We start from the raw sequence: 19,667 nt of genomic DNA on the forward strand, positions 1-19,667 counted from the left end.
TTGCTATGCTTTGATTAAAATAATCTTTTAAACAATACTTCACAGTTTATAATTATTTTAACAGTAGATATGTAATGAATTGCCTTTGATATGCAGTTTGACAGTGAAGTAAAGTCCTGAAATTGGGGAATTGGGTTTAAAAAGCTTATTTCCATGGGGGAGAGCTGCCCAAATTTTTTTTAGGTTAACTTTGGACTTAGTTTTTTTTTCCAGGGGTATTTTAAAAGGGGGTAAACTATACAAGTTATCATATAATATATAAATACAAAAGAAAATGAATGGATATTGCTGATAAAATCTCACACAATAATCTTGAAAATTGTCAAATGGTTTTAAGCAATGAACAAAGTGCCCATGCCTTTAAACAAAACCGAGACAAGCATAATATTGAGAGAAAAAAAAAAAAAAAAAAAAAAAAAATCCCTACCTACCGTCCCTTAAAAATTTCAAGGGGGTGATCGGAAACACAATATTATATTTTTTAGGCCTTAAAGCCTTCTTTATGCTTTTCATAATAAGGATGCAAGTTGCATTTTTTATTTTTGTTATATGTAGTTTTTTTGCCAAAATTCTTCAATTGCTTTAATGCTGTTATTTACCCTTTGTTTCTGATGGCTTACATAGTATGACAAAAACCAAAACTACAAACAAACATGGTTATCAGCACAGAAACTTTGATTCTTCACCTTACAAAACGTTAAAATCAACATGGTTGAAGACAATTAAACCACCAAATGTTCCCATGGGGATATAAGAACAAAATTTAGTGTAAACCTAACAAGTAAAATGGATATGATAATGGTGGCATCAACTTATGTTTATATTTTAGCTTGAACTTTTAATTTTAAGTTTAACTTCTAACTTACTTTTCCAGGAAGACCAACAAAGCTCTTGACATTCCTTCAATACACAGCAAGTCATATCTGAAAAGTAGTATTATGATTGACTTAAAACTTCTTACTTCTCCATTTCTTAATGGAAAATCTGAATCTACAGCATAATTACTTAAATTATAGTAATTATGGTGTAGTTTATAATAAAACTATGTAAATGATAACCATACAAATAAGTACAAGCAAATCATTCTAAATGATTTCTAATGTGCTGCAAAATAGCTTTGAACTTGAAAATAGTTGATTATTTTTTACCCTATTGTTCTATAATTTGTAAATTTCTTATTCTAGATCTAATTGTTTAGTACTAGTTCACATGTTGCTGTTTCATTGATGACAACTTTACACAGACTTAGATTTTGTTGAAGGCTGAGTTGTGGGTTAACATGGTTAATTCATAGGTCATAAATAATGAATAAGTTTCAGACAGAATATAAAAGATTTAAAGTGTTTGTCAGTTTTACCTGTTAGCAGGAATTTCAATTTTCCAGACATTAGCAAGATCTGGATTCTGTAAAATTTCTTCTTCCTCCTGTGAAACAGAACAACAATTCACTTATATCAAATACTATATGATAAACAATGCTGTAAGGACAACACCAAAAATATGGCAAAGTCACAGACACTTGTTTCTATCCATTGGAAGACCCACTATCAACATATATTTATATTTGAATATATATTGATAGTGGGTCTTCAAACAAATAGAAACAAGTGCCTGTGGGCAAAGTGCTGTAATTACAAACAAAAATTTAAGAACTCCAAATACTGCATTGCTAGAATTTGTGGAATAAAAAAAATAATAATGAATGTAACTGAAGATTTAACTTTGGTAAAAGCAAGTTATAAACATGTCTCAGGTTTATGACATCACTGTGAACTTTGACTTTATGTTAATTTGCCATGTCTCAGGTTTATCACTGAATGTGAACTTTGACTTTATGTTAATTTGCCATGTCTCAGGTTTATCACTGAATGTGAACTTTGACATTATATTAATTTGCCATGTCTCAGGTTTGTGACATCACTGATGTGAACTTTGACTTTATGTTAATTTGCCATGTCTCAGGTTTATCACTGAATGTGAACTTTGACTTTATGTTAATTTGCCATGTCTCAGGTTTATCACTGAATGTGAACTTTTGACTTTATGTTAATTTGCCATGTCTCAGGTTTGTGACATCACTGAGGCGAACTTTGACTTTATGTTAATTTGCCATGAACATTCTTAAATGTATACTCACTGGTTCTTCTGCTTCTAACCCGAACTCAAAACCTAACTCATCAAATTCTTCAAATGCTAAAAAATATAAATAACAAAGTCAAAACCTAACTCATCAAACTCTTCAAATGCTGAAAAATAAAAATAACAAAGTCAAAACCTAACTCATCAAATGCTGAAAAATATAAATAACAAACTCAAAACCTAACTCATCAAACTCTTCAAATGCTGAAAAATATAAATAACAAAGTCAAAACCTAACTCATCAAATTCTTCAAATGCTGAAAAATATAAATAACAAAGTCAAAACCTAACTCATCAAACTCTTCAAATGCTGAAAAATAAAAATAACAAACTCAAAACCTAACTCATCAAATTCTTCAAATGCTGAAAAATAAAAATAACAAACTCAAAACCTAACTCATCAAATTCTTCAAATGCTGAAAAATAAAAATAACAAACTCAAAACCTAACTCATCAAATTCTTCAAATGCTGAAAAATAAAAATAACAAACTCAAAACCTAACTCATCAAATTCTTCAAATGCTGAAAAATAAAAATAACAAACTCAAAACCTAACTCATCAAATTCTTCAAATGCTGAAAAATAAAAATAACAAACTCAAAACCTAACTCATCAAATTCTTCAAATGCTGAAAAATAAAAATAACAAACTCAAAACCTAACTCATCAAATTCTTCAAATGCTGAAAAATAAAAATAACAAACTCAAAACCTAACTCATCAAACTCTTCAAATGCTGAAAAATAAAAATAACAAACTCAAAACCTAACTCATCAAATTCTTCAAATGCTGAAAAATAAAAATAAGAAACTCAAAAATTGGTTGAAAGAAGGTCCAAATACTGCTACAAGTATCAAAGGAGGAGTTATGATAAGAGTTCCAATATCATGAATACAATAAAGATTGTGTCCTTTCAAAAGAAATCATGATAATCCGTCGGAGGGGGCCATAAATGGCTGACCTCTGTCAAGTGGGAGCAATATCTCTCTCATGTAAAAGACACCCTTGTAGATTTCAAAGGAGTAGGTCCAGTAAGGGCGGATTTTGGCCTCAAATTTCAGGTTCATCTAACGAAAGATTTTGGACACTTTTTAAACACTTAAGTGTCTTTTTCAGTTGATTCAATTAGTTTTTGTTAAAGATTTAAACTGATTTAGTCATGACAAACGCTCCAATTTAAGCTTAAATATGAAAAATTTACCAAATATGCCAAAACAATGTCACTTTTCAGATGGTTTTTGTCAAAAAATTAAAGTGGCCACATCCGTGTTCATCTTCAACCTTTATATATGTTACTAGAACACACCCGTGATATCGCGGGTCTGTAACTGAATTAAAGTATATAACTATGCGCAAGACTTATTTTTGTATTAGTATTGTCATCTGATAAAGTCATGCCGCCGATTTTAAGATAATTATCACAGTGAGTTTTCTCTGCTTTCAAATCTTTCTGTTTGAACCCGTCTAACTGGAACTTATCAATTATTTGTAATATTAATTATTTGGAAAACAAAAGGTCCTGGGATGGAGTTTTTTTTTAATCAACAGCATTGTCCTATATTAGTTATAAATAAAGTTGAATTCTTTGATTCGCTGTTTTCATGACGTCATGCCCGCTAACAAATTAAAAACTGTACCTATACGCCTTATTTTTAGTATTCGTAGTGTTATCTTATAAAGTCTTACTGATTAAAATACTACAATAGGTAACAATTTGACAATTTAGTAGTGTCAACCTGTGATAATTTATTACCCATGTATATAGCATATTTATCCTAAATACACCGTTTGGTGGTGCGCCTGTCAGATGCGGAACGTACAGATAAGGTAATAGGTAACAGGTGAATATGCTATTGGTATCGGTATCGGACTCGACCCGGAACTTCTTTATTATTGGCAATATTGATTACGTGGAAAACAAAAGGGCCTGGAGTGGTGTAATTTTTAATCTACACTTTTGTACTATATTAGTTATATATACAGTTGAATTCTTTGATTCGTCGTTTTTACGTGATGACGTCTGACAAATTGGACCTTGTAATTTTAGTATTATAGATGTATTATCATCAAATACAACTCACATTTCAATATTAAGAATGAACACAAATTAATGCGACCACTATTATAAAAGACAGAAAGCTTCTAAAATTTTACTAAAATGCTAAAATTGTGAAGATTTCAATAATTTAGCATCACTTAATGATGCTAGTACCTGATATATGTGCATTGTATTGTCAAAAACAGCCAATATTTAAGTATCAAAAGCATTCTACTTTCCAATTACAACTAAAAGTAAACATTTTAACAATTTTGTAAAACTGCTCTATTTTTAGGCCAAAAAGGTGTCTTACTGGACCTACTCCTTAGAGAAGGCTAATTCCTCTACGTACATGACGTATGCAACCCCCAATGTGGAAAGGGATTAATATAAGTTACAAAAACCTTGTTTCTTACTCTTCTTTAAATACATATGTTTAAACTAAATAGAATGTTAAGTTCTACTGATAAATGAATAACATGATCAGGATAAGCTTGGATACAAGAGATGATGTCTATCAAGACATTTAAACATGTTTAATATTGTCTATCAAGACATTTAAACATGTTTAATATGCATGCAAATGTTCAACAAAAAATATATGGTTGTTGTCTGTTATGAAGTGAAATTTCTCTTTTACACGTACACTAGCTTTAAAGTAGACCGGTATAATGATACAAAATAGTGATACCAAAAATGTTCTTATTTGATAGCTAATCTTACCCAAACATAATGAAACAATATTGCAACATCTCCATTGGCTTATCATTAAATCATTGAAGAATTTCAAAGGTGAAAATGGTGTACAAATCTGTAAACACATGGCAACAGAGATATGCTATTTAATACTTCTTATATGATTTTAAAGTTTGATACCAAACAGTACATATGACGTAATACTTGAACATTTATTTGTAAGCAAAAGACTAAATTATCGACACACTGACTTTTATTATAAACACAAAGAGAACATAATTGAATATTCAGTAGTTGTCATTTGTTGATCATGGTTCATAAAGATGAGACCATTGGTTTTCCTGTCTGAATGGTTTTACACATGTCATTTTTTTTTACTTTTACAAATTGTGACTTGGATGGAGAGTAGTCTCATCAGCACTGATACCACATCTTGTATCTTTTTACCATAAGAAAAATAGGTTAAGCAAATCATGAAAATTGGAGAGAATAAACTCCCAAATAACTTCAGCAGCTATCAAGCATTTCCAATTTCCAATTGTTTATTCTATTACAAGATCTACCTACAGTCTTCAAGGTAAACTTTTAAATCTACATGCCAAGAGCTAAATTTATGAAAATCTTAGTTAGATTCTTTTGGCCTATCCAGATGATTCTGTGGTTAATTGTGAATTTAAAAAAGAAGATGTGGTATGATTGCCAATGAGACAACTCTTCACAAAAGACCAAATTACACAGAAATAAATGAAGGTCTGCATACAGCCTTCAACAATGAGCAGAGTCCATAACTAAAAGACTGTACCTATTTACAATTAATTTTAATTTGTTCTTGTCCTGAACATTCATAAAATGTTAGCCATTCGATGTTAAGCAACCAACAATTAATCAATCTTCTGTTGTTAAGGAACACAAACTAGAACATTTTCTGTAATATAACTTTAACGTTTCTTGTCTATTTATTTAAAATGTTATTTTAGTTTACATCAAGACATCATTTCACACTTAAAAATATTAAAAAACAATTTTGTTCAATTAGTTTAACTTTTCTGCTTTGCTTATTGTTGAAAGCTGTACAGTGACCTAAAATTAGCTGTTATTTTCTGTGTCATTTGGTCTCTTGTGTAGAGTTGTCTCATTGGCAATCATACCACATTTTCTTTTTTATATTTATTCACATTTAACTATTTTCAAATCTTGAAATCATTTAAAGATTTTCTCAATTGAATAATAACCCACTTTAAATTTCCTGTAAATAGTTGTTACAATGTAAACCACTTCCACTTTCACTTTAAAGTGGTCTATTGGAGTGACAAGTCCTACTTTCATTTTTATGTACAGTTCTATTTTTACCATCATGTCATAACAATTCCAGGAACTAAACTTATTTCTATCTATAAGAAATTATGATTTCAAAGAACCAAAAATATTTTAAAATCATTACTCAGTGTTTTTTTAAACCAATTGAATAACAATTTCTTTGTCTACATACAAATGTTAGATTTAAATAAAAAGGCTATTTTTAAAATTTTGCAATTTTTTCTACATCTACATATTTTATGCACTTTAGGGAGCTACCATTTGATTTTTATGGGGGGGCTAGGATGAAATTTGAAAAAAAAAGGCAGGACAGGATTTTGAGTAAAAAAAAAAGGCAGGATGAGTAACTTGGGAAAAAAAAAGGCAGGATGACAATTGTTGTAAAAAAGTCAGGATAAGCTAAGAAAAAAAAAGGCAGGACCGAATAGACTGAAAAATAAAAAGGCAGGACAGAAATTACAAATAAAAAAAAAGGCAGGACACAATTTTTCATCCTAGCCCCCCCATAAAAATCAAATGGTAGCTCCCTTATCATGAATATGTACATTATTGAGGAAATTATTGAAAAAGTGTATCAATATTGTAGATAGATTTTGATTGTCTAACTTCTTGAAAGGTCACTAATATAAGAAAACAAATCTGCATTATTGTAACAGTTAATTTAAAAAAAAAATCTTTTTAGTTAAAAATGATTATAACACAGAAATGCATCAAATTCTCCGCTGAGCTCAGCCTGATACGACCGCAGAGGTTGAACGTTGAACAGTTGTGGTAAATTTGGACACAATATTCAAGCATCTGTCTGAGTTTGGATTGTGATCAAATTTTTGACATAGTATAGGTTTCTGAACCAAAATAAATGTCAAGTTCTTACAAATCTAATGCAAAATACTGTGCAATTAAAGTTTCTTCTTGAAAATTTTGAAAAAAAAATTTGAACCCCCAAAACATTTTGAATTCCCCCTTGGAGCAATTACCCCCACACTCGAACCCAACCATTCCTTTGTAGCATGGAACGTTGTAGTACAATTTCAGAGAGATCCATATTCTTAAACACAAGTTATTGACTGGAAACTAAAAAAAATGCTTGTTTTATGCCCTTAATTCCCACATGAATTGGGCAATTACCCCCAAACTCAACCCCAGTCTTCCTTTTGTAATATGGAACTATGTGGTACAATTTAAGAGAGATCCATACACTCACACACAAGTTATTGTCCAGAAACTACAAAAATGCTAGTTTTTGGCCCCTTTGGATTCTTAAAATGTTGGCACCATAACCCCCAAAATGAATCCAAACCGTTTGTGATATTCAACATTGTGGTACAATTTCAAAGCAATTGAAATACTTATACACACGTTAATATCCTGAAAGTAGAAAAATGCTTGTTTTGGGCCCTTAATTCCAAAACAGAGGGGATCATCATCCCCAAATTCAATCCAAACCTTTCTCTTAAATTGTGGTATTGAACCTTTTTATTAAATTTCATAGAGATCCATTCACTTAAACTAAAGTTATTGTCTGGACACCAAATGAGTCTTTGGACGATGCAGAGGACATCATACCATTTTACAATCCCAAAAATCTTTTGGTCGTCGTATAAAAATTGAATAAAGTTGAACAATTAAAAAAACCATATCCAATAGACCAGTACTAGGTCTTAATTTGTTTAAACACAACTGGGACCAATAGATATTATAAAGTTCCAGCCAACAACCTTTACAGTTTTGTATATTGTGACCATACACTGATTCTTTTACTTCACATAATATGGGAGTGCTGCGGTTACATGTTTGTTCTTTTAATAAGTCTTAGCAACAGTATATTTATTGTATGCAGCATTTACCTGATATTAAACAGGCAAAATTTTTAAATAAAAATATCTAACAGCCGAGGGTGAAAAATTATCATGTGACCAAACACTGCAACATACTTAACTTTAGTGGACACATTTTACAACTTGCACCCTTTCTTAGTCAAATATTTTCATTTAGATTAGATTTGCAAAATTTCAACATTCATTGTTTATAATTCTCTGCTTTATATAAATTTAAAAATTTACTTCAATCAAAAACAAATTTGATTTTTTAAAATCATTCCACAAAATGGAAACAAAATTACAGATTTAAGCCAGTTTACATGCAGTCAGTTATTATTTTATTGAATAAATTTACTATTACAATATTCTTATCATCATGATCATCAGTTTACATGTACAAAAATTTACCATGGTTGTAAAAATAATTAATAAATTACTCACAATATTCCCTTCCCAAAGCCTTGAAGAGAAGATCCTTCTTAACTTCTATGGTCGGCATAGCTCATGTACCAATATCCCCTTACAGAAAGACTTAAGACAACAAAATCCAACTAGATAGATTTGTCCTTAGAATAAGGAGTAACATAGGTTCAAAAATGTCTAAACAAATAAATGATGCAATATGATGAGATCAGGCCTACTTTTGTTTTCCAAATTTAGCCTTTTTCTTAATAATTATTGATTTTATAAAAACCCATTTTAACCAGCCAAAAACACTTGACTATGTTATAAATGCATATGTATGCACCCATTTAAATTCTAAACCAATTGTCTATTGTGAGCTAAAGTCAATCATATTGAACATTTCATGTTATATAATATTTTTGAAAGCTTCTAGTGCCTGATGTTTTACTATGAACATTTTCAAAAATCGATTATTTCATCTTATGTTTTATTTATATTTATAGGAACTTAATATGAATGAAGTTTCTTGGAAATATCAAAAAGGAAAGATATCCTTTAGATGTACTTCCTTTGATTTTACTGACTGATCATTTCCTTTCTTAGTACAGAAGAGTGATATAAAAAATAAACAGTAGAAACTAAGGGCACACATGCGGTTTTCAATGAAATTCACAACGTTGAAATAGGTAAAATAGCAAAACACAGATTATAATTCAGTCACTTGTACAAGTAATTTTTATTTACTTGAAGAAGTAATATTTATTTACTTGAAGAAGTAATATTTATTTACTTGAAGAAGTAATATTTATTTACTTATATAAGTAAATTTGTAGGATACTTTTTTACAAGTGAATTTTATTTACTTGTACATGTATAGGTATAAATTTGGCTTAGTTATGTCCCTTAGACATTCAGATTTTTTACTTATATAAGTGAAAAAGTTATTCGATCTTCTTTTCTTAAATTCTTACATATATGTCTTAGGATTTCCTTGCTTTAATAAAATTTTAGATTGTATGCCCTTTGCAGATTTCTTGACAAATCATAACCCTTTCCTCCATTGACATTTTTTTTCACCAAAAATTATTACCTGATTTGCATAGGATTTTTTCAATAAAAAAAAATCATAAGGTTTAAAGTACCAATGTTATGCAAAAAGAAAAATTTCATTTATGAAATTCCAGTCAGATATTCTCTTGAATATCCTTTTTATATTAGATACAAATTTTATTAGGTCTGATAAAGATTTTTCATATAGGTACATGAGACATTTCAACTGAGGCACTACTGTAACACAGGTGTCAAAAGGCGTCATTATGGAGTAAAGGGGGTGGCATCAAAAAGCGTCATTATTGAGGAAAGGGTTAATGTAATTTCATGGACAATGAAAATCTCATTTGTCTGTTATCTTCAGAACACTGGTGGGCCAAGATCATAATTAAAGACCCCACTTTTTTGTTTTCACAAATATTATATATAGTTCCCTTTAATGAAAGTGTAATTTTCTTTCTTTATTTTTTTCCTTTTCTCAAATAGTTCTTAAGTTTTTATAAGGTGGAAATGAGCAGAAGAGAGCTCGAGCTGAACTACTGTTTTAGATAGATCTTTTAATTCAACTGATTTTGATATGGAAAGAGTGATTAGGCCAGGTGCAAAAAGGTAATATATATGTAAACCTCAGATCTATGTACGACCTCAAATCTGTGTCCGTTTCTCAAATCTATGCCCCATCGTGACGTCAATCGCTAATCTATGTCCATAAAAAAATTTTCGACCTCAAATCTGTGGCTGATTTTTAATCATGACGTCATCCACAAATCTATGTCCTTAAAAAAATAATTCGGCCTCAAATCTGTGGCCGATTTTTAATTGTGCCGTTTTTCTCAAATCTATGTCAGATTTAAAAGAAAAGGCTTTAAAACTGTGTAATGTTTAATTCTTTTTTAGCGGCATGTGTAAATTTATGCCCGTCTAATAATTTCTGCCTTATAGGTTGTTTTTTTTATTAAGTCATTTCCCATAGTTCAATATTAATTTGTTGGTATGTGTTTTCCATGTGTTTACAAGAGCTCAAGTACAAGTAAATCTAGCTAGATTATTTCGCTAGTATTTAAACAGGGACTAAGAAGGTTCCTGATTAAAAATATTGTTTTTTAAATACGATCTTGTATGATTTTTGTTTTATAAAGTAATTTCTCCATGTTTGTGGTTAAAATCATGTGTTATTCATTATTGTATGCCGTCTTCAAGAATTAAACTACACATATTTGTTTTACTAAAAAGACAGTAAAGAATTACTATTTGTATCTGCCTGGTCTTAAAAATTGAAACAACTTCAGCCAAGTTTACATTTGTAAATTCTTTGCCGTTGTTACTCTGTAATATTCTTGGCGGACCATACAGATATACATATTTTAAAGTTAGTTCCGCTACATGTTTTGCAAATTTTTCTTTTAATGGGCCACCAAATGACAAGCGAGAAAAGCAATCTACTATGTTGCAAATGTAGTTGTAACCTCTGACTGGTGGCATTTTCTTTAAGTTTTTTGCCAACGACTGTCAGCATAAGTTGCAGGAATTGCACGCCTTAAAACTGTTGTTTTGGGGAATTTCTACTGCATTGTTACAGCACTGGCAGTTCACGTTTAATTTAAATAGTACCTTGATGCTTTTTCTAACGACAGGAAATACTGTACTTCTTATACAGTCATAAATTGCCTCATATTTTCTATGGTCTTTCATGTGTTTTTTGTTAATCATGTGAATTAATTGCTTTTTGTCTTAACATTTTTAATGATTGCTATATTTAAGTCTTGAGATTTTTTGTAAATACATTTAGATTCTTGATCATAAAAGTAAAGCGACAAATCCTTTTTACCATTCTGTCCGAAAGCGGCACTTTTAATTCGTCAACAATTTTTTTGCTCCCCAATTTTGATGTTCTACTTTGGCCTTTGCAATTTGTACAATGTACGGCATATCCGCCCAAAACGATTCTGGATTTGTATCCTTTGAAATACCTTTTTTGCGCTTGTTTGATATAGTGTATCCTTCATTTGGAATAGTGTCCTGCTCCGCCATCATTCCTTTTTTGCAATGACGTCATATACTTGATAAAGTTTTGTTATGTTTTATGTCGATAAAAGGACATAGATTGGAGCCAAAAATGGACATAGATTTAAGTAAATAAAGGACATAGATTTGAGATACTACAGGACATAGATTTGAGACAATACAGGACATAGATTTGGAACGTCTATGACGCAATATTAAAAAGGACATAGATTTGGGGAAAGGACATAGATTTGAGGCTTACATATATATATATATATATTTATTTACAGTTTGACTTGTCCGATAGGAGTATGGATGTGTTCATTGGCTAAATTTGTAAGATGTAAACAAGCAATTTTCTGAAACTTGGATATATTTTTTAACTTGTACTGTACATTACACACACAAAACATTTGACAAAAAAAACAGGGATTTTTTTTTAATAAGACAAAACATTGTAAAGAACTAATAGAGGAATTAATTGTGGTCTTGGGCCTAAGAGGCTGATACCCAAAATCTTAATAATAAAGAACAGACCAAATTTATAGGCAGACAGCCACTTCAAATGATAAATACTATTTGTTTATTGTTATTATAACTTATATAAATCACGATTCTATGATAATGGGCATTTTGATGCACTGAAAGCCCTTTGACCCCTGTTTCAGCCCTTTCAGCCCTTTCTGTCAATACAATTGGACCCCTTTTTATTTTTAGAATGCATTACTACTCTTTTGTCTTTCTAAACAATATATCTTCAAAATGGATTTATTTTTCAAAAAATATAGACTAAAACTGAATGATAGATCTGCACTTGGCATCTAAAACTTTTGGTAAGTCTTTACTTGTATCATCAATGTTTTTGTTGTACTTTTCCATCAGTTTATTTAATTTGGATATTTTTTCAACCAACTGTAAAACGTTAAAATAATGAACTTAATTAATTTCATGGAGCATCTACACTTGAAATCTTTGCTAAACACTGTCTTCAGTTGTCTATTTTATTTTTCTCTTTTGTTTTTCCATAAAACATTCCTGCACTGTATTGAGTTTGATTAGAGACTGTCCTTAAAATTTACAAAAGTGTTAATTGTTTTACCATGTTGTACCTACATGTACCAAGCTAAGGCATGTAAATCTTTTATCCATTTTGATGTTAGCCATTAACCCTACTTGATGTTGTATGTTTGGGCAATTTGTGTTGTTGGTTGCATTCATTATCACTGTCATTTCTGACAATACTGGTCAATCTCCATCACAATGACTAAATTATTTCTTTTATATTTAGGATTCAGGTCTATATATTATGCTTGACACAATATAAACATGATAAAGGCCATTTAATCTCATTCACGGTGCTCACACGACAAAAGCTTCATATTGTGACTCTCAGCTGATATTGGACAATATGAACATGCAGACAACCTGATAATCAGTACTTGTATACAGCAAAATTGTCTATGACATTATTTCACATGCAATTAATCTGCATTTACTACTTCGTATATAATAAAAGTGATAAATCAAAACTATCCCCCAATTTTAAGAGGACCCTCCCGAAACTTTCAGGAAAGTAAACAAAATGAAACCAACAAAAATGCAATATGCTCAACTGATTTAAACATGCATAAACAAATATACAATATAATTCTTCTGTCTGTATAACTTCTGTCTATAGCTAGGAACATCAAGAAATTATTGTATCAATAAAGCATGTATCAATATTGTATCCAATACTTGGCTTGAAGACACCTTATCGCTATTCAGAAACCTGCACTGGTTAACAAGAGAATCTCAACTGGTTGAACTATTGAAGACATACAACAATCACCTTTCCTGAGGATTGTAATAAGGAAACCTTCATGAAGAATATTAACCGTAAAATTTCTTGCCAAATGATGTTAACAGTAATTTTTCGTGCATGACAATTACAGTGACTTGACTGTTAGTGTTGCTATCCAGCAGTTAACTCATTCAAAATTTTGACCAAATTGCAATTTTTTTTATTAAACCAAATTTTTCAACTGGTCAAAAATTTGAACATATTGTTCAGACAAAATGTGAAAGTGCAAGGTGATAAAATAAAACATACTTACAATCCTATGAGACTTTAACTCCACTGTATTGATGTAATTTTTAAATTAGTCTATCAATCTGTATAGTAATTATATTATACATGTTATAGCCATTACCGTACTAAAGGTCAACTGTTTTTTTTTTATTGCTATAAAAATGTCCAAACTAAGCTTTTATATAGTTTTTCTTTCAAAAAGTATTCTATATTCATAAGAATCACACATTGAATAAAAACATTTCATATTCAGTAAAATATTTGTGAAATTGCAATATGTTTGTAGGAAGGGGGGATAATCGTTTTTTTATTTCAAAAAAACTTTATTCAAAAGAATAGTATTTTAGGTTATCTCCCCAAGCAAACTTATCAATAGCATATTGTTATTTCACACATATTTTACTGAATATATATGATGTATTATTTTAAATGATATATGATTCTTATAAATATAAAATCCTTTTCGAAAGAAAAACTATATAAAAGCTTAGTTTGGACATTTTTATAGCAATTCAAAATAAAACAGTTGACCTTCGGTATGGTAATGGCTATAATATAACTATACAGATTGATAGACAGAATTAGGAACTACATCATTACAGTGGAGTTAAAGTCTCATAGGATTGTAAGTATGTTTTATTTTATCACCTTGCACTTTCACATTTTGACTGAACAATTTGTTCACATTTTTGACCAGTTGAACAATTTGGTTTAATAATTAAAACAAATTGCAATTTGGTCAAAATTTTGAATGAGTTGCAATTGCTGGATAGCAACACTAACAGTCAAGTCACTGTCAGGCGCGTAGCAACCCATACGGAAAAAAACAGAGTACACATCGAAATTTCACAAAAATAAAAATATGGTTAATCTAGTAAGAATAAAACTAAAGTAATGAATGAAGTTAATAAATACAAATATAAAAATATGTTAATGATCACTTTGTAGCTATATTCTGTTCGGAAAACTAGTCTTCCCTTTTCATTTACAAAACCAGCATCTTGATTCTGTTGCTGATGCGAACAATTTAAAATGACTGAGTCCTCCGGGTGTCAAAACACAATTGTCACTCACGTCTTCTATGCCCCCTTACCCTGACATCTTTTCTGAAGATTCCAAAACTACTGATGAAATAAAATATGAAATTTTTAAGAGACCATGGGCATCAATTCATTCTTATGAATTTCCTGTGAGATTCCTTATGTATAAGGCAGATTTTACAATAAGAAGGAATTATTGTTTTTTTGTATCCATCAAAAAAGCAATTGCTGAAACTGTGAAACAGACTGTGTAATGGAGTAATGAATTATGTTATTGAATAAAATGTGTCTTTCTGAGTAAATAAAAATAAAAATTACTCTGTGTTTGTGTTTTTTGTTAGAATTAGAGGGTTTTCAATTTCAAAATATTGGACATGGAATAGACATCATGACCTACTTAACTGACATCCAGCTTATTTGGAGTGGAATTTTGAAGTATTATTTATAAGTTGAGCTTAATAACATGGACTTATATTTTAATAAAAAGTCTTCTTTTGTGTTTTAATCATAACTTTAAGGCAGATTTTTATTGGTAAAGGCTAAAAAAGGTAATTTAATAATATTGTTGCTAACGTCACGTCTTTTCCGTCCATTGTGGTATGTCACGATCGCAATTTTCTTGTTGGTTCTCAGACAGGCCATTGTAGTTATTTTTATCCCGGGTTTTATAAATAATTGAAAATAGCAATCATATTAAATTTGGATGACGTAAGGGGGTCAAAGGACTTGAGGAATCAATATCATTGGCTGTTTTATTTTTTGCGAACGTTACTACTTGAGGGTTCTGTCCAAATCAGTGTCACGTGAGCAACATATATTTAGATCTGTAACTCTCCTGTATAGGAGTTACGATATCACCCTTTGCAGAAATAGATTCGGAGTCAGTTTCTTCACATGATGGGGTAGCAAAGAAGGTAAGTTGTATGTAATATCGTTACAAGAGGACCTTAAATGTATTCCGTCCATCAAAAAGACGTTCGCAACAAAACGTAATGTCATGATAGTAGATGTTGCTAATGTTACTATTACGAATTGGTTTCTTGTGTATTCATTTGATATAAAGTACACCTGCAAATGACATTCTGTATATTTAGAAATTCTAAACCAGACTGTACAATTTTATTACTCCAGGCATATATTAAACATCACTGTGTGCATACATTTGAACTTTTAAAGATGTTGTTGCTCATGTGACATGTCCAAATGTCGCTAATGTTACTAATTTTTTGTCTCCGTCACGTTAGCAACATGAAGTAGGAGACAGAACACAATACTGTAAAATCTGCCATAAGTCTTAAACAGTATTTTCCATGCTTTCAGTTTTAAAGTTTGTGTTCTCCGTAATCCTAATTTAAATTAAAAAAAAATCGCAAAGTACTGATCCACCATTTTACCCCTACCCTTTACCACCATATTTAACATTTACTAACTATCAATTTTTTTAGAATTTTATCTTTAATTTAATATAATATTGTTGAAGAAAAAAAATGAATTTGACTTTGTTATGCCCTACCTACAATAATAGATGGACATTGTGCTATCTGTTTTGTGCATCCGTCCGTCCGTCTGTCTGTTAAAGACACTTAATGCATTTGCATGTATGCCAGTCTTGTTAAGTACTAGGAGAAGAGTGTAGACCTATTTGAGAAATACAATGAAAACTAATCGTATATCTGGACTCGGTCTTTCGAACATATACCGAGAACTAAAATTAAAGCAGACACCGTTTTGGATATCTTTAGTAGAAAAAAGAAAAGAAATGGGCATTGATATCTCAGAATTAACTTTGAGAAAAAAAGCTGTACCTCCGTTTGTCCGTCCGTGCGCCCGTTCGTCCTGCTCAGGTTAAAGTTTTTAGTCAAGGTAGTTTTTGATGAAGTTGAAGTTCAATCAACTTGAAACTTACTACACATGTTCCCCATGATATGATCTTTCTTATTTTAATGCCAAATTATAGTTTTGACCCCAATTTCATGGTCCACTGAAAGAGGGACGAAAGATACCAAAGGGACAGTCAAACTCATAAATCTAAAACAAACTGACATCGCCATGGCTAAAAATGAAAAAGACAAACAGAAAAACAATAGTACACATGACACAACATAGAAAACTAAAGAATAAACAACACGAACCCCACCAAAAACTAGGGGTGATCTCAGGTGCTCCAGAAGAGTAAGCAGATCCTGCTCCACATGCGGCACCCGTCGTGTTGCTTATGTGATTACAAATCCGGTAAATAGTCTAATTCGGTAGGTCAAATTCATGAAAGGAAGGGGATTGTAGTTACGACGTAAGGAACATATCCGATATCATTTGTGAAACGGTTATTCCATAACGATCAACCAACTGGTGATGGCGTCCGTAAAATTTATGAAGGGATGATTTCAACTTCACCATTTGGAACTCTTGGTTTAATAGCTTCCTTGGACATAGAAAATGATAGTGCGAAGCTCAGGTTAAAATTTTTGGTCAAGGTAGTTTTGGATGAAGTTAAAGTCAAATCAACTTGAAACTTAGTATACATGTTCCCTATGATATGATCTTTCTAAATTTAATTCCAAATTAAAGTATTAGCCCCAATTTCACGGTCCACTGAACATGGAAAGTTATAGTGCGAGTGGGGCATCCGTGTACCATGGACACATTCTTGTTATTTATGCATTTTCTCAGTAAAAAAGTACCATTTAAGTGTCACAGTGTTGGCTTATAAATTAGTTTTTTTCTTATATAAGTTGGGTTCAGCATGATTAGGTAACAAATAAAATATACCTAATCAAGCCATTTTAACCAACTACACATGAGAGAAAAATAATGTTAAGCCAACAGTACGGGTTTCTTTGTTTTTCTCTGATTATTTATTTCCAAAGTTGACTTGTTTCTCCTGAAAGTAGGATTTCTGTGAGGTCATTTTAAGTCCTCGAAAATTATGAGAATGCAGGATTTTGCACCATTTACCCAAGAGGTTCTGGTGGTTTTGGGCGGCCCCCACACCCCCTGCTGTATGACTTCCTTCTCTGGCATTGCGTACACATCAGAATTGCCTAGCTACGCCCCTGACTGTAAATGTACACTTTCTAAAAGACAACAAAAAAATCAACTGAGCTGACTAATCACTTTAAAATCTTTCACAAAACTATGGTACATTTACAATGAGGATATTGTGACAAATCACTATAAAATTTTAACCAATTTAAAATTTTACCCTAGCAGTAGCCAAAAATTAGTTTGAGACCTTACTTTGATGATAGCGTTTCTTTGTTTACATTGAATATATATAGAGAATAATACATGGCAAAATCTGTATCACATGCCGTATCACTCTCGACCAATATCAGCCCAAGGGCCGTTAGGCCCGAGGGGTGATATTGGTCGAGGGTGATACGGCATGTGATACAGATTTTGCCATGTACTATAAGCTTTATCATATATTTCAACAGAAGAGTATTATATTATATGAACTGTTTTCTGATCCATAGCACTGGGTTACCTTCAGTTCTACTTTTGTCTGGTTTCAAAGGCCTTAAAAGAACTACTTATCTGAAGCACCTGTTGTTTAAAAAAAATCTTTTGTTTATTATTGTATTTATTTGTGTGTTTTGTACCTTTTAAAGTTGCATTTAGTGTGCCAAAAATATGAAAACTTGACGTTCGTGACGTCACATACAATATAGAAAACTTGACGTTCGTGACGTCACATATCAAACAATGACGTCATTCAAAAAATTGACATATTTTGGAGGAAAAATGTTCTTGAGTTAAAAAGAATAAAACTGACTTTATGTAAAAATTAAAAAAAAAAAAGTAGGGGTGTGATAAAGGGTATGCGATAAAGGGTGTGCATCAAGGTTGCGCGATATGGATTAAACAGCAGGCTATTTATCACATATGCAAAACTATTGTATTTACTACTAAACATATGATAAATGACATCATAACATAAATAATGTCACACCTATAAAATGTATCTCTCACAACAGAACCAAAACCAGAAATGTTACGGCATTGTACAGTATCTTCATATTTTTCTTTAACCATTTTGAAGTTAAAATATATTTGATTTAAAATAAATAATGCATTCAGACTTCGTCCCCTTTCACAGGTAATGCCTGTCTCATATTACAAAATATTTGACGCCACAATGGAAAAGTGATTGTTGTAAGACGTCAATAGTTCCAGCTGGACAGATTCTCAGGTCAACAGGGACAGACTTTTAAAAAGCGATAAGGTGTATACAGTGTATACATGAAATAAAGTTACTGAAAAAAATACATAAAGAAAAAAAAAGCTTGATAATAAACAATAATTCAGGCCATTCCCTTTCTTTTTTTAATCTTTATGCTAATTAAATACTGAAAAAGATATGTTTTAAAATCTTTATCATGGTGCCGGATCGATTGAACCTATATTCTCAAACCAATTGATGGTATTCCGTAACTAAAAAAGAATCTGGTGCCGATTTGACCAGGTGCCGAGGTGTGACCAGGTGTGAGATTTCAAATTTGTATGACAGGTTGTTTTATATGTCAAAATACACTGTTTTTATGTTATTTATATGTTTTTATATTCGGTCAAAAGCTCCTTAGAGCTTGTTTTGCTTATTTGTACTCATGCCGAATCAAAATAAAGTTTTCTTATCTTATCTTATAGGTGCCGACTTAACCAGGTGCCGAAATTATGAGTTCACCAACTTGACCAAGTCACTGTGTTTCTGTAGTTTAAAGCAACACGAACAAGACCGTATGTTAAATATTAGAAGAAAACTATACTTACTGTATGTTCGGCCCAGATTTCTGAACAACTCTTCCTTGTTCACACTTATTGTCGGCATTTTATCTTCTCCACATGCAAATCGGATGACGAAATCTAAAAATTTTATTTTCCTCCACACCGGAAACTCGTGTGAGAGAAAGTTCTAAATTAAGTATCATAATGTATATCTCTTTTTGGTATATTTTGTACAGTTTATCGAGGGTAATCTTCCTACTTAACTGCTTTTTACATCACAAGTAATGCAATTTTGTACATGTCTTTTTTCGATTTTTAAAAAGGAATCAGGAAGAAAGAATAAATTTAATCTATCACAGTAGTT

The 19,667-nt window shown here is 31.1% G+C and overlaps 1 protein-coding gene across 7 annotated transcripts in view; it reads right to left on the reverse strand.

Moving 5' to 3' along the window:
- The window catches only part of LOC134692133 (phenylalanine--tRNA ligase beta subunit-like), a 51,699-nt gene extending 32,217 nt beyond the window's left edge, over window positions 1-19,482 (reverse strand). Inside the window, exons 1-5 of one of the 7 annotated variants that reach the window (XM_063552560.1) lie at window positions 19,349-19,482; window positions 2,320-2,343; window positions 2,138-2,169; window positions 1,358-1,425; window positions 867-923 (exon numbers count right to left, since the gene is read on the reverse strand). In XM_063552560.1, the coding sequence (XP_063408630.1) occupies window positions 867-923; window positions 1,358-1,425; window positions 2,138-2,169; window positions 2,320-2,343; window positions 19,349-19,406 (239 nt within the window). In that variant the 5' untranslated portion in view covers window positions 19,407-19,482. Of the gene's footprint in view, window positions 1-866; window positions 924-1,357; window positions 1,426-2,137; window positions 2,194-2,319; window positions 2,344-2,425; window positions 2,450-2,849; window positions 2,874-8,449; window positions 8,579-19,348 lie in introns of those variants that run through there. The other 6 variants (XM_063552559.1, XM_063552562.1, XM_063552561.1 and 3 more) reach the window with 6 other exon arrangements.
- Window positions 19,483-19,667: the final 185 nt, after the last annotated feature.

Source organism: Mytilus trossulus, chromosome 12, assembly GCF_036588685.1.
Source record: "Mytilus trossulus isolate FHL-02 chromosome 12, PNRI_Mtr1.1.1.hap1, whole genome shotgun sequence".
Lineage (NCBI taxonomy): Eukaryota > Metazoa > Mollusca > Bivalvia > Mytilida > Mytilidae > Mytilus > Mytilus trossulus.